A 16,459-nucleotide genomic window follows, 5' to 3' on the forward strand; every position below is an offset into this window, starting at 1 on the left:
CAACCATCTTGCAGCTACAGGGCAATCATACTACTGGAACTAAAATGGTATTAATATTTGTTATATATTTATACACTACCAGTCAAAAGTTTTAGAAGACCTACTCATTCCAGGGTTTTTATTTTTTTGTACTACATTATTCATTGTAAAATAATAGTGAAGACATCAAACCTAATGAAATAACACATGGAATCATGTAGTAACCAAAAAAGTGTTAAACAAATCATAATATATTTTATATTTGAGATTCTTCAAAGTAGCCACTCTTTTCCTTGATGACAGCTTTGCACACTCTTAGCATTCTCTCAACCAGCTTCAAATGTAATGCTTTTCAAACAGTCTTGAAAGAGTTCCCACATATGCTGAGCACTTGTTGGCAGCTGTTCCTTCACTCTGTGGTCTGACTCATCCCAAACCATCTCAATTTGGTTGTGGTCGGTGATTGTGGAGGCCATGTCATTCGATGCAGCATTCCATCACTCTCCTTCTTGGTCAAATAGCCCTTACACAGCCTGGAGGTGTGTTGGGTCATTGTCCTGTTGAAAAACAAACTGATAGTCCCACTATCACAAACCAGATGGGATGGCGTATTGCTGCAAAATGCTGTGCTAGCCATGCTGGTTAAGCTTGCCTTGAATTCTAAATAAATCAGTGTCACCAGCAAAGCAAAGCAAAGGAACCCCACACCATACCACCTCCTCCATGCTTCACGGTGGGAAATACACATGCGGAGATCATCTGTTCACCCACATCGCGTCTCACCTAGACAAGGCAGTTGGAAACAAAAATCTTCAATTTGGACTCCAGAACAAAGGACACATTTACACCAGTTTAATGTCCACTGCTCGTGTTTCCTGGCCCAAGCAAGCCTCTTATTATTGGTGTCCTTTAGTAGTGGTTTATTTGCAGCAATTGGACCACGAAGGCCTGATTCACTCAGTCTCCTCTGAACAGTTGATGTTGAGATGTGTCTGTCACTTGAACTCTGTGAAGCATTTATTTGGGCTGCAATTTCTGAGGGTGGTAACTCTAATGAACTTATCCTCTGTAGCAGAGACAACTGGGTCTTCCATTCCTGTGGCGGTCCTCATGAGAGCCAGTTTCATCATAGCGCATGATGGTTTTTGCGACTGCACTTGAAGAAACTTTCAAAGTTATTGAACTGTTCCATATTGACAGACCTTAATGTCTTAAAGTAATGATGGACTGTCATTTCTCTTTGCTTATTTCAGCTGTTCTTGCCATAATATGGACTTGCTATTTTACTAACTAGGTCTATCTTCTGTATACAACCCCTACCTGTATATCACCCCTAACACAACTGATTGGCTCAAATGCATTAAGAAGGAAAGAAATTCCACAAATTAACTTTTAACAAGGCACACCTAGTAACTGAAATGAATTCCAGGTGACTACCTCATGAAGCTGGTTGACAGAATGCCAAGAGTATGCAAAGATGTCATCAAATCAAAGGGTGGCTACAGTGCCTTGCAAAAGTATTCGTCCCTCTTGGCATTTTCCCTATTTTGTTGCATTACAACCTGTAATTTAACTTAATTTTTTATTTGGAATTCATGTAATGGACATACACAAAATAGTCCAAATTGGTGAAGTGAAATGAAAAGAAGAACTTGCTAAAAAAATATTAGAAACTTTGAACATCCCACGGAGCACCACTTAATCCATTATTAAAAAATTTAAAGAATATGGCACCACAACAAACCCATCAAAACTCAAGGACCAGTCAATGAAGGCATTAATCAGAGAGGCAAAAAAGAGACCAAAGATAACCCTGAAGGAGCTGCAAAGCTCCACAGTGGAGATTGGAGTATCTGTCCATAGGACCAGTTTAAGCCATACACTCCACAGAGATGGGCTTTTACGGAAGAGTGCCCAGAAAAAGCAATGGCTTAAAGAAAAAAATAAGCAAACATGTTTGGTGTTCGCCAAAAGGCATGTGGGAGACTCCACTAACATATGCAAGAAGTTACTCTGGTCAGATGAGACTACAATGGAGCTTTTTGGCCATCAAGGAAAATGCTATGTCTGGTGCAAACCCAGCACCTCGCATCACCCCGAGAACACCATCCCACAGTGAATATGGTGGTGGCAGCATCATGCTGTGGGGATGTTTTTTATTGGCAGGTACTGGGAGTCTGGTCAAAATTAAAGGAATTGATGGATGGTGCTAAATACAGGGAATTCTTTAGGGAAACCTGTTTTAGTTTTCCAGAGATTTGAGACTGGGACGCATGTTCAACGTTCAGCAGGACAATGGCCTGAAGCATACTGCTAAAGCAACACTCAAGTGGTTTAAGGGGAAACATTTAAATGTCTTGGAATGGCTTAGTCATAGCCCAGACCTCAATCCAATTGAGAATCTGTGCAATGACTTAAAATTGCTGTACATCAGAGGAACCCATCCAACTTGAAGGAGCTGGAGCATGTATGGGGTGAAATCCCAGTGGGATAGAGACATACCCCAAGAGACTTGCAGCTGTAATTGCTGTGAAAGGTGCCTCTACAAAGTATTGACTTTGGGGGGTGAAGAGTTATGCACGTTCAAGTTTTCCGTTTTTTTTTTTTGTCTTATTTCTTGTTTGTTTCACAATAAAACATGTTTTTCATCTTCAAAGTGGTAGGCATGTTGGGTAAATAAAATTATACAACCCCCCCAAAAAAAACATTTCAATTCCAGGTTGTGAGGCAAGAAAATAGGAAAAATGACAAAGGGGGTGAATACTTTTGAAAGCCACTGTACTTTGAAGAATCTCATATATAAAATAGATTTGGATTTGTTTAACACTTTTATTGGTTACTACATGATTCTATATGTGTTATTTCATAGTTTTGATGTTTTCACTATTATTCGACAATGTAGAAATAATACAAATAAAGAAAAACACCTGGAATGAGTGGGTGAGTCAAAACTTTTGACTGGTACTGTGTGTGTATATATATATATATACACACTGTAATTGAAGTGTTACAGTTGCACATGGACTGATAGTTTGCACTTTTCCTGCTACTTTATATAGTTCCATACAGAACTGATAGATTATATCTCATCAGGTGTCCCGGCCTGATGAAGAACTATAGCAGCCGTGCACTCACTCACTCGCTCACTCGCTCACTCGCACGCAAGCACGCACGCACGCACGCACACACGCACGCACGTACGCACGCACACACGCACACACGCACCTTTGCAACTTTCATCTTGAAACACTTCTGGAAATATAAGCATGGCAGAGAAGCCATGAGAGATGAGGCAGTAAACGTGGCTACAAACCAGGTTGTTCAACCCATGTCGGCAATGAGCTGAGCGGTTGAAAAAACTCCTGTGGGCTAAATGAGAATCGTATAAAGAGGTTATAATGCATTGCAATTATATTTTATGAAGTATACAGAGGGATACATATCATAGTTACACAACTTGACTCTGTGGAGGCTTACAGTAATAATACGTAGCCTACAGTTTAAAGGAGAATAGATGCACTGCCAAAGTCTCAGTCTAAATTTACCACAGCTTTCAGTTCTTAAATGACCCAAAAGTCCATTGATCTTTAATGCGCTGCTTATTTATTATTGTTGCCATTTGAACAAGTCTTGCATGGGGAAAGCCCCGGCTATTTTTGAACATTTCAAAGGGAATGGATGTGGGCAATAGAAGCCGTTCCCCATTACAGTTTATGGGAGGAACTTGACATTGAGATTAGCTATGGTCAGTTCTCTTCCCAGAGTGTTCTCTCCAGCTGGGTTGCCAGTTGTGAATAAAATCCTAACTTCAAATTGAATTAAAATGAGCAGTAAAAGTAAAATAAATGCATAAATTAGATATTGTATTTTGTGAATCATTTGGTGTTTTACAAGAGTAGTTTTATTCAGAAGGGTTTCCTAAAAGACTGAAAGACTACAACATTTCCAGATAAAGAGATTTAGGTTGCAACTGGCAACCCGCTGTGCAGGGGTTGGTGCTGTGTAGCGCTGCCGCGCCAGCGAGAAGAGTCGAAGGCAGGGCAGATGGTTTGTGTGGACATTACTCGGATAGCGCCAGAGTTTTAGGTTGGGAAATCAGGAGACTGGAGATAGAGATGCGTTTCCCATACAGAAGAGCCACTCTCTACAGGTTTTCCTCTTGAATCCGGAAAAAGCCTTTTCTGCCTAAAACTCCCAGCTTTTTAGATGGCTTATTTGGACAGTTGGACAGTCTTTTCAAATAACGGTCAGAGAATGAAGTAAAACGCATTCATTTTCGAGAGTGCTCTATCAGTTAACTTGTTAACTTGTGGATGTTAAAATGCTGTGTACACTTGGAGTGTATAACTGATATGCAAAGAAATTCCGGTAGCGCAAAGTCAGCGTCTTTTCCTAAATAGTGTGGTGATTTGGAGAGCTGAACTTGGAGGTTTGGAATAACGGTTTCTAATACCCGGAATGATTTTTAGGAATTGCTGACTCCGTCCATGAGTGGCTAATTTGTTGAGTTTTCCTGTCTGCGTTTTTGTGCAGCTGTCATGTTGATAGCAGGCTGGTGAAGTAGTGTGTTGGGTTATCTGCTGTTCCACTGCGAAAACTAAAGGCATGCTTTGAAACACAACACTTTGCCTCTCTCTTGCACTCAAATTTTTACTGCGCTGTACTGTATTTTTTATTTGCTGAAAATAAATGTTCTAAATAGGCATACAGGTCCCATGTGTACTATTGGATATTTATCACTCTGTCAGATTGTTCATTGTAATTGACAACTTCCCATAATGCGGGGAGCGTTTGTTCTGGGTCTGTTCCTGCTCTGTCTGCTAGCGTGGGCAGGACACGCAGACAAACAGACCCATCTCAAACAGATGCGCATACTCAACAACGGGCGTCTGCAGCCGGGCGCAGCCGAAAGAAAGCGCATTGTCGGAGGGAGAGGGACCTCCCGCCCTGGACCCAGCTCAGCCTCGGTGCCCACCGGTCTCAGCGCTAGGCGCGGGGAGGACATGCAGGCAGACCAGGCCTCTGTTCCTCGGGCCAGGACTGGGGCTGGACAAGGCAGAAGAGGTGGAGCGCTGGCAGGGGCAGTAGGGAGAAGGGCAGCCGGGCAGCGTGTTCCTCTCCAGCCTGTCATGCTTCAGGATGAAGGCGCTCTCGGGGTGAGGACCAGACAGACCCGCATACCAAGCAGTGCAGGCTCACCTAACCTCCTGGCGAGCTTTGCAGGGAAAAACCGAATTCTGGTGATTTCTGCCCCCCATGACTCAGACGGTTACTACCGGCTAATGATGACACTGCTGAAGCCAGACGTGTACTGTGAGCTGGCGGAGCGGCATGTGCAGCAGATCGTGATATTCCACCAGGAGGGGGAGATGGGTGGGAAGGTGAGGCGGATCACCAGAGAGGGGAAGGTGATGGAGGAACCTTTGGACACAGCACTCATCCCCCGCCTCATGACCTTCCTCAAACTGGAGAAAGGTAAATGCATGGTCCTATCTGATAACTATCCCCCACTCCTTTAGTGTTGGCAGATCTGTCACTCCTGTTCATCATGATAAGTTTGTATATGAATGAAAAATGGCTTTCCTTTTGTACATTACATATTCCAATAACATTATTGTTTACATATCCCAGCATTGGGATATGCATAGGATCTTGAGGAACTCTGATACTTTCAAGCTTCTTTAAAACAACAAAAGTGTTCAGTATTAATATGTGATAACAATACAACAGAACGGATGAACCGGAATGGCATTTACTGTCACAGGTGCCCAAAATGAACTATATCAAAGCCAAGCCCCTACTAAGCAACATCTCTTCTGATCTGAGCCACTTGGTCATATCTCAATCACAGGAGGTTGGTGGCACCTTAATTGGGGAGGGCGGGCTCATAGTAATGGATGGAGCGGGAATAGGTTGAATGGTATCAAATACATCAAACAGTTGGTTTCCATTAGAGGTCGACCGATTAATCGGAATGGCCGATTAATTAGGGCCGATTTCAAGTTTTCATAACAATCGGTAATCTGTTTTGTTTTTTTACACTTTTATTTAACCTTTATTATACTAGGCAAGTCAGTTAAGAACACATTCTTATTTTCAATGACGCCCTAAGAACAGTGGGTTAACTGCCTTGTTCAGGGGCAGAATGACAGATTTTTACCTTGTCAGCTCGGGGATTTGTTTTTGCAACCTTCCTGTTACTGGCACAACGCTCTAACCACCTGCCTTACATTGCACTTCACGAGGAACCGGGGTAGCAGGCTGACTACCTGTGATGAGAGGGCAGCAAGAAACCAAGGTAAGCTGCTAGCTAGCATTAAACTTATCTTATAATGAACAATCAATCTTAACATAATCACTAGTTAACTATACGTGGTTGATGATATTACTAGTTTATCTAGCGTGTCCTGCGTTGCATATAATCGATGCGGTGCCAGTTAATTTCTCATCGAATCACAGCCTACTTCGACAAACGGGTGACGATTTAACAAGCGCATTTGCTGTCAGTGCTGTCACTGTCAGTGCACCAATGTACCTAACCATAAACATCAATACCTTTCTTTAAAATCAACACACAAGTATATATTTTTAAACCTGCATATTTAGTTAATATTGCCTGTTAACATGAATATCTTTTAAAATTAACAAGGGAAATTGTGTCACTTCTCTTGCGTTCTGTGCAAGCAGAGTCAGGGTATATTTAGCAGTTTGAGCCGCGTGGCTCATTGAGAACTCCTATTCCTAACTAAGACTGTAACTAATTTTGCAGAATTGTACATAATTATGACATAACATTGAAGGTTGTGCAATGTAACAGCAATATTTAGACATAGGGATGCCACCCGTAAGATAAAATACTGAACGGTTCCATATTTCACTGAAAGAATAAACATTTTATTTTATTTTTTCGAAATGATATTTTCCGGATATCACCATATTAATGACCAAAGGCTCGTATTTCTGTGCGTTATTACGTTATACATTTTTATTTAATTTTTTTATTTCACCTTTATTTATTCAGGTAGGCTAGTTGAGAACAAGTTCTCATTTGCAACTGCGACCTGGCCAAGATGAAGCATAGCGATTCTACACATACAACAACACAGAGTTACACATGGAATAAACAAAACATAGTCAATAATACAGTAGAACAAAAGAAAACAAAAAGTATATATACAGTGAGTGCAAATGAGGAAAGATAAGGGAGTTAAGGCAATAAATAGGCCATGGTGGCAAAGTAATTACAATATAGCAATTAAACACTGGAATGGTAGATGTGCAAGTAGAGATACTGGGGTGCAAAGGAGCAAGATAAATAAATAAATACAGTATGGGGATGAGGTAGGTAGATAGATGGGCTGTTTACAAATGGGCTATGTACAGGTGCAGTGATATGTGAGTTGCTCTGGCACTTAAAAAGCTAGTGAGGGAGATATGAGTCTCCAGCTTCAGAGATTTTTGCAGTTCGTTCCAGGCATTGACAGCAGAGAACTGGAAGGAAAGACGATCTAAGGAGGAATTGGCTTTGGGGGTGACCAGTGAGATGTACCTGCTGGAGCGCGTGCTACGGGTGGGTGCTGCAATGGTGACCAGTAAGCTGAGAAAAGGCGGGGCTTTACCTAGCAGGGACTTGTAGATAACCTGTAGCCAGTGAACACTGAACTCTGTCTGAGAAGTAGTTGGTAAACCAGGCAAGGCAATCATTTGAGAAACCAAGGCAGCCGAGTCTGCCAATAAGAATGTGGTGATTGACAGAGTCGAAAGCCTTGGCCAGGTCAATGAATACATCTGCACAGTAATGTCTCTTATCGATGGCGGTTATGATGTTGTTTAGGACCTTGAGCGTGGCTGAGGTGCACCCATGACCAGCTCTGAAATCAGATTGAATAGTGGAGAAGATACGGTGGGATTCGAAATGGTTGGTAATCTGTTTGTTAACTTGGCTTTCGAAGACCTTGGAAAGACAGGGTAGGATAGATATAGGTCTGTAGCAGTTTGGGTCTAGAGGGGGATGACCGCGGCAGCTTTCCAATCTTTGCGAATCTCAGACGATACGAAAGAGAAGTTGAACAGGCTAGTAATAGGGGTTGCAACAATTTCGGCAGATCATTTTAGAAAGAGAGGGTCCAGATTTTGCAGCTCTTTCAGAACATCAGCTATCTGGATTTGGGTGAAGGAGAAATGGTGGGAGCTTTGGCGGATTGCTGTGAAGGGTGCCGGGCAGTTGACCGGGGTAGGGGTAGCCAGGTGGAAAGCATGGCCAGCCGTAGAGAAATGCTTATTGAAATTCTCAATTATAGTGGATATATCGGTCGTGACAGTGTTTCCTAGCCTCAGAGCAGTGGGCAGCTGGGAGGAGGCGCTCTTATTCTCCATGGACTTTATAGTGTTCCAGAACTTTTATGAGTTAGTACTACAGGATCAACATTTCTGTTTGAAAAAGCTAGCCTTAGCTTTCCTAACTGCCTGTGTATATTTGTTCCTAACTTCCCTGAAAAGTTTCATATCACGAGGGCTATTCGATGCTAATGCAGAACGCCACAGGATGTTTTTGTGCTGGTCAAGGGCAGACAGGTCTGGAGTGAACCAAGGACTATATCTATTCCTAGTTCTACATTTTCTGAATGGGGCATGCTTATTTAAGATGGTGAGGAAGACACTTTTAAAGAATAGCCAGGCATCATCTACTGAAAGGATGAGGTCAATGTCATTCCAGGATATCCCGGCCAGGTCGATTAGAAAGGCTTACTTGCAGAAGTTTTTTAGGGTGTGTTTGACAGTGATGAGGGGTGGTCGTTTGGTCGCAGACCCATTACGGATGCAGGCAATGAGGCAGTGATCGCTGAGATCTTGATTGAAAACAGCACAGGTGTATTTGGAGGGCGAGTTAGTTAGGATGACATCTATGAGGGTGCCCATGCTTACGGATTTGGAGTTGTACCTGGTAGATTCATTGATAATTTGTGTGAGATTGAGGGCATCAAGCTTGGATTGTAGAATGGCCGGGGTGTTAAGCATGTCCCAGTTTAGGTCACCTAGTAGCACAAGCTCAGAAGATAGATGGGGGGATATCAATTCACATATGGTATCGAGGGCACAGCTGGGGGCAGAGGGAGGTCTATAGCAAGCGGCAACAGTGAGAGACTTGTTTCTGGAAAGTTGGATTTTTAAAAGTAGAAGCTCAAATTGTTTGGGTACAGACTTGGATAGTAATACAGAACTCTGTAGGCTATCTCTGCAGTAGATTGCAACACCGCCCCCTTTGGCAGTTGTATCTTGGAGGAAAATGTTACAGTTAGCAATGGAGATTTCAGGGTTTTTGGTGGTTTTCCTAAGCCACGATTCAGACACGGCTAAGACATCTGGGTTGGCAGAGTGTGCTATAGCAGTGAGTAAAACACACTTAGGGAGTAGGCTTCTAATGTTAACATGCATGAAACCAAGGCTTTTACGGTTACAGAAGTCAACAAATGAGAGCACCTGGGGAGTAGGAGTGGAGCTAGGCACTGCAGGGCCTGGATTAACCTCTACATCACCAGAAGAACAGAGGATAAGTAGGATAAGGGTACGGCTAAATGCAATAGGAACTGGCCGTCTAGCACGTTCGGAACAGAGAGTAAAAGGAGCAGGTTTCTGGGCACGATAGTATTGTTTCAAGGCATAGTGTACAGACAAAGGTAAGGTAGGATGTGAGTACATTGGAGGTAAACCTAGGCATTGAGTGAGAGAGATATAGTCTCTAGAGACGTTTAAAGCAGGTGATGTCATCGCATATGTAGGAGGTGGAACAACATGGTTGGTTAAGGCATATTGAGCAGGGCTAGAGGCTCTACAGTGAAATAAGACAGTAAACACTTACCAGGACAGTAATGGATGAGGCATATTGATATTAGAGAGAGGCATGTGTAGCCAAGTGAACATATGGGTCCAGTGAGTGGTTGGGCTGACTGGGGACACGGCGATTCAGACAGTTAGCAGGCCGATGCTAACACGCTAACAGTTAGAAGACCGGGGCAGGCAAGCTAGCAGTAAGCAGAACGGGGCAGGCAAGCTAGCAGTTAGCAGAATGGGGCAGGCAAGCTAGCAGTTAGCAGAACGGGGCAGGCAAGCTAGCAGTTAGCAGAACGGGGCAGGCAAGCTAGCAGTTAGCAGAACGGGGCAGGCAAGCTAGCAGTTAGCAGAACGGGGCAGGCAAGCTAGCAGTTAGCAGAACGGGGCAGGCACGCTAGCAGTTAGCAGAATGGGGAAGGCAAACTAGCAGTTAACAGACCGGGTCTAGCAAGTTAACCTGTGGGGGACGTCGCGATGGGGGTAAGTCTGTTTTTGCCTCTTCGTGCGGTGCCGTCAATACACCAGTCGTGGAATTAGTTGGGATCCAAGTAGCTCTAGGTAGCTAGCAGGCCTAGCAGCGGACATCGCGCCTGAGGGGCATGTTGGAATCCTCGGGCAGATTATGTCGGTATTCCAGTCGTAGAGGATAGGTGGGGTACCGTGCCCCGTATCGGCAGTAGAAGGGGTCCGGGTATTGTAGCCCAGGAGTAAGCCGGGAGATGGGTCTAGCATGGGCTAGCCACAGGCTAGTTGGTGCTAGCTCCGGGACAGAAACATTAGCCAGGAGTAGTCAACCCAGGTTGCGGTTAGCTAGCTGTGAGTATCCAGATGAAAAGGTTCAGAGTTTATGGTAGGAATTCGTGGATATGTAGAGAAAAATAGGTCCGGTATGTTTCTGGTTTGAAATGCGTTGTACGAACTGGCGAGAGCTTTCCGAGCTAAAGGTTAGATGATGACCACTAGCAGTGGTTAGCTGACTGATAGCTGGTAGCTAGCTAGCTTCAGTTGAGGTATTCCAGTTCGGAGGTAAATGGAAATGCTTTAGGAAAAAAACAGATCCACACCACATTGGGTGAGGCGGGTTGCTGGAGAGTATTTTGAAGTTGAGGTTTAGGAAAAATATTAAAAAGAACGCAAAGAAAAATATATATACACATGGGACGAGACAAGACAAAGACAAATAGGTCTTGGATTTGTTGTTCGATAATTAAGTCTATGATTTGATATTTGATAGAGCAGTCTGACTGAGTGATGGTAGGCAGCAGCAGGCTCGTAAGCATTCATTCAAACAGCACTTTCGTGTTAAACAGCACTTTCGTGCTCTGTTTATGACTTCAAGCCTATCAACTCCTGAGATTAGGCTGGAGTAACCGATGTGAAATGGCTAGCTAGTTAACGAGGTGCACGCTAATACCATTTCAAACGTCACTCGCTCTGAGACTTGGAGTAGTTGTTCCCCTTGCTCTGCAAGGGCCGCAGATTTTGTGGAGCGATGGGTAACGATGCTTCGAGGTAGGAGGTAGGAGCGAGGAGAGGGACGGAAGCAATACTGTTACACTGGCAATACTAAAGTGCCTATAAGAACATCCAATAGTCAAAGGTATATGAAATACAAATCGTATAGAGAGAAATCGTATTGAGAGAAATAGTCCTATAATTCCTAGAATAACTACAACCTAAAACTTCTTACCTGGGAATATTGAAGACTCACGTTAAAAGGAACCACCAGCTTTCATATGTTCTCATGTTCTGAGCAAGGAACTGAAACGTTAGCTTTTTTACATGGCACATATTGCACTTTTAATTTCTTTTCCAACACTTTGTTTTTGCATTATTTAAACCAAATTGAACATGTTTCATTATTTATTTGAGGCTAAATTGATATTATTTATGTATTATTTTAAGTTAAAATAGGTGTTAATTCAGTATTGTTGTAATTGTCACTATTACAAATAAATAAAAATAAAAATTGTCCGATTAATCGGTATCGGCTTTTTTTGGTCCTCCAATAATCAGTATCGGTATCGGCGTTGAAAAATCTAAATCATAATTGGTCAACCTTTAGTTTCCATGTGCTTGATTCCATTTACTCCGTTCTAGCCATTATTATGAGCCGTCCTCCCTACAGCAGCCTCCTGTGATCTCAATAACACAGCACCAATAACCCAGTACCAATAACCCAGCACCAATAACCCAGCACCAATAACCCAGCACCAATAACCCAGCACCAATAACCCAGCACCAATAACCCAGCACCAATAACCCAGCACCAATAACCCAGCACCAATAACCCAGCACCCAGCATCAATACCCCAGCAGTTTTTAACAAAACAAACCAACTTAGTGACACAACGCCAACAACCCAGCAATGAACCATCACCATACTGGTCACACCTGTCCTAGTCCATTCAAACCTGTCAGCTGTTTGATGTGGGGGTTACAGGGGCGTGTGGTGTTGGCTATTTGCATGTTTTGCTGCATATGATATGCTGAAAAGCAGTGAACATGAAAATTTAATTGTGAGGGAAAAAAACATAAATCTGAGTCTTTCCAGGTAAGTTTGGGATGCTTACAGCGTGCTTGGTGAGATTGTCTCCTTTCTGCATGTTGATTGTGGCCAAAGTGATGAAATCCAGACTATTTTATTAAGTAAATGTATTCTCTTATCTGTCACCCTGTCCTGTCCAGGTAAGTTTGGAATGGTACTCCTGAGGAAAACCCTCCAGGTGGAGGAGAGGTATCCCTATCCAGTCAGGCTGGAGGCTATGTACGAGGTCATCGACAAGGCACCAATGAGGAAGTTTGAGAAGATCCGACAGAAAGGATTCGTCCAGAAGTGTAAAGGGGCGGGAGTAGAGGGCCAGGTGGAGGAGGGGGGCGGAGACTCAGGGACGGTAGTGGAAACAGGTGGACAGGTAGACCCGCCCCCAGAGAGGAAGCATGTGAGGAAGCCAATGAGGAGACCCACGACAACCACCACTGTTGCCACAATGACAACGAGGCCAACGACAACTACCACAGCGGCAACTACCACAACTATGCGACCCACAAGGACCACGACAAAAGCCACCACGACAAAAGCCACCACGACAAAAGCCACCACGACAACCACACCAAAACCCACAACAACCACAACTAAACAGACTACAACGACCACAACTAAACAGACTACCACACGACAGACCACCACTGCTACTACCACCACAACCCAGAGACCCACAAAAGCCCAGACCACCCCTGACTGGCTGCCTGTCCCTAGGACCACGGCTGAGCCATATTACTATAACGGCAGAGACAGGGACAGGGACAGGTACGCAGCCACGACCACCCCGTCTGGGGACAACCGAACAGACAAGGAGGGAAAGGAACACAATGGCCGTCAGCAGCCAGAAGTGGTGCCCACCCAGCACAAACCTGCCAAGGGCAAACCTACCAAGAGGAAGAATGAGATGGTATGCAGTGGACTTATTACATTTCACTTATTACATTGCTGTTGAGAATGTTGGATCAGCCTTGATTTTGGTGATCAATTAAATATTCCTCTCCTCTCCTCTCCTCTCCTCTCCTCTCCTCTCCTCTCCTCTCATACAGGTGTTAAATAATGAGTATGAGGAGAAGTATGAATCTGGCCGGCCCACCGTCGGCGACCCAGAGACACAGACAGAGGTCAACACAAAGGTCAGCCCAGCCAAGAGGGGCAAGGGAAAACACGACAATACTGAGAAGAAGAAGAAAAAGAAGAAGGGCAAACCAGACAAGGCCGCCAAGAGGGACAAGGCCGAGAGGAGAGGAGCGAAGGCAGGGAAGGAGGGCAAAAACAACGGAAAGAAGAACGGAAAGAAGGTGTCGAAGAATCCTGAGAAAGAGGAGTACTACAAACCCACCAAGAAGCCTCCGCCTTCTAGGGGATCCCTGGTTTCCTTCCTGGACTACTTTGAGAACAGGAGACGACTCGTGGTAAGTGGCTTCCTTCCTGGACTGCTTTGAGAACAAGCGATGACTCGTGGTAAGAAAAGTGTTTCCCCTTGTTTCTGGGTGTGGCGTCAGGATCCCCAGAGAAACCGTCAGGACTACAAACGCACCACTGAAACAAATAGAAGACTTTAGAGAACTAATGAAGCAATATATGGGATATTGTAACTAATAACAAAAATACATTTGATTTAAATATAATTTGTTCCACATCCCAAGAACATATCAAAGCCACAATACAATAGCAGCAATAGCACACTGCCAGAAACGTCATAGCACTGACATAAGTGCTGTAGTAAACTGCCTCTCACTGACTTAACAGCTTTAGAGTACTAGCAGACTGTATAGTTGTGTTGTTATAGATTGGAGTATAGCCTTTCAAGAATTTGATGATAGGTGTGCAGCCAAGGGCAGGGTGGGAAATACAGTCCTCATCCTCTCCCTCCCGACTGTCTAATGTAAACATAATCTCAACAGCGGTGTGTGTGTGTGTAACCCGGTCTAACCCAGTCTTTCTTTCTCTGTGTGTGTCTCCAGATCATAACAGCCCCCAGTGAGGAGAGCACTATGTACCTGCAACAGAGGGATGAGTACCTGGAGACGGTGTGTGAGATGGCCATCAGGAAAGTCTCCATCATCACCATCTTTGGCACACTCACCAACTCCACCATGAAGATAGACCACTACCAGCTGGGTAAGTACCTTAAACCATCATACCACTACAGACAGGGTCGGCACCACCATCTTAATGTGGTGTAAAATGGTTCGGTGAATGGAGGTGAATGGGGCACTATAAACATTGAATGGTAAACAGTATACAGAGAGGATGTAAGATATGGAAGGGTTTCACAAAGACAGGGTCCGGTTCAGGAGGAGAAGACAGGGTCCGGTTCAGGAGGAGAAGACAGTGTCCGGGTCAGGAGAAGAAGACAGGGTCCGTGTCAGGAGGAGAAGACAGGGTCTGGGTCAGGAGGAGAAGACAGGGTCCGGTTCAGGAGGAGAAGACAGGGTCCGGTTCAGGAGGAGAAGACAGGGTCCGGTTCAGAAGGAGAAGACAGGGTCCGGTTCAGGAGGAGAAGACAGTGTCCGGGTCAGGAGAAGAAGACAGGGTCCGTGTCAGGAGGAGAAGACAGGGTCTGGGTCAGGAGGAGAAGACAGGGTCCGGTTCAGGAGGAGAAGACAGGGTCCGGTTCAGGAGGAGAAGACAGGGTCCGGTTCAGGAGGAGAAGACAGGGTCCGTTCAGGAGGAGAAGACAGGGTCCGGTTCAGGAGGAGAAGACAGGGTCCGGTTCAGGAGGAGAAGACAGGGTCCGGGTCAGGAGGAGATGACAGAGTCCAGTTCAGGAGGAGAAGAGAGGGTCTGGGTCAGGAGGAGAAGACAGGGTCTGGGTCAGGAGGAGAAGACAGGTTCTGTGTCAGGAGGAGAAGACCGGGTCTGTGTCAGGAGGAGAAGACAGTGTCTGAAGAAAAAACGAATTTACTTGAAGAACAGTGCAGATGCAATGTTTGATAACTGAATGACAACACAAACAGCACAAACTATCATTATGTTACCAAACTCTTCATCTGCACTGTTCTTCAAGTAAATGTATTTGTAAAATATTCAGCCCTACTGTAATTCATGTCTTAAATATCCTCTCCACTTGTACACATTTCCTCTAGTGCTTCAAGTCCCCTAACTTACATGCCGAGTTCCAGATGGAAACTGAATAAGGACCTTGTGACTGTTGTATCCTTATTTCACCCCTTCTGTCTTAAACTGAAGGATTCCAGGTGTTTTTACAGTGTCTGCAGCACAGAGGCTCAAACGATGACACTGAACATACTGGTTATGATGACAATGTGACAGTGGCAAATACCTCTGGCTCCCAGAGATGAAACGTAATGGCGTTTACTCTCTCATACCAGATGTGTGCTCAGTTGATTGGCCTCTGTATGTCACTGTAGACTATAATAGGCAGTTACAGGAAACTAACTGTGGGATCATTGACAGGAAATGAGCAAAACACACATTCAGGTTGGAACCCATGTCTCATTGGGCTGAAAATGAAAGTGGAAAGAAGCAGATCTGGATTCATCTTTAAGTAAGCCTGGTGATAGGACAGAGCAAGTGAACGTGATAGGGTACTGAGAGGAAAGACAGGCTTAAGCAGTGAGAACTTATCTAAGCTTTCTGGGGTAATCCTTCAGAGTCTATTGAAGCACCCATTGGTCAATCTAAGAAACATAAGAAAAAAATCCCCATCAAAATCTGTCAGTTTAAGCTAGAGATACATAGTTGAAGTGTACCTTATGATGAAAATTACAGGCCTCTCTCATCTTTTTAAGTGGGAGAACTTGCACAATTGGTGGCTGACTAAGTACTTTTTTTTGCCCCACTGTATCTGTTTATGCATGCACCTCATTCCCAACAATAAGGGGTTAAAATATGTGTTCAAAAAACACATGCTGACCGTATTACCTCCGAAGATAATTATCTTCGGGTTACAGTCACAGCCGTGTATATTCCCCCTCAAGCCGATACCACAACGGCCCTCAAGGATCTACACCGGACTTTTTGCAAATTGGACACCACATATCCTGAGGCCACATTTATTGTAGCTGGGGATTTTATTAAAACAAATTTGAGGAAAACGCTAACGAAGTTCTATCAATATATTGACTATAGTACTCGCGC

The 16,459-nt window shown here is 44.2% G+C and overlaps 1 protein-coding gene across 1 annotated transcript in view; it reads left to right on the top strand.

Annotated features, from left to right (window-relative positions):
- The first annotated feature begins 3,384 nt into the window (after positions 1–3,384).
- LOC110520589 (coiled-coil domain-containing protein 80) overlaps positions 3,385–16,459 on the top strand; it is a 40,084-nt gene continuing 27,009 nt past the window's right edge. The window contains exons 1-4 of the mRNA XM_036975211.2: positions 3,385–5,454; positions 12,499–13,262; positions 13,402–13,767; positions 14,320–14,476. Of these exons, the coding sequence (XP_036831106.1) occupies positions 4,758–5,454; positions 12,499–13,262; positions 13,402–13,767; positions 14,320–14,476 (1,984 nt within the window). The 5' untranslated portion in view covers positions 3,385–4,757. The remainder of the gene's footprint in view (positions 5,455–12,498; positions 13,263–13,401; positions 13,768–14,319; positions 14,477–16,459) is intronic.

This window comes from Oncorhynchus mykiss, chromosome 3 (genome assembly GCF_057628025.1).
Source record: "Oncorhynchus mykiss isolate SJ-2025 chromosome 3, ASM5762802v1, whole genome shotgun sequence".
In the NCBI taxonomy this organism is placed as follows: Eukaryota; Metazoa; Chordata; class Actinopteri; order Salmoniformes; family Salmonidae; genus Oncorhynchus; species Oncorhynchus mykiss.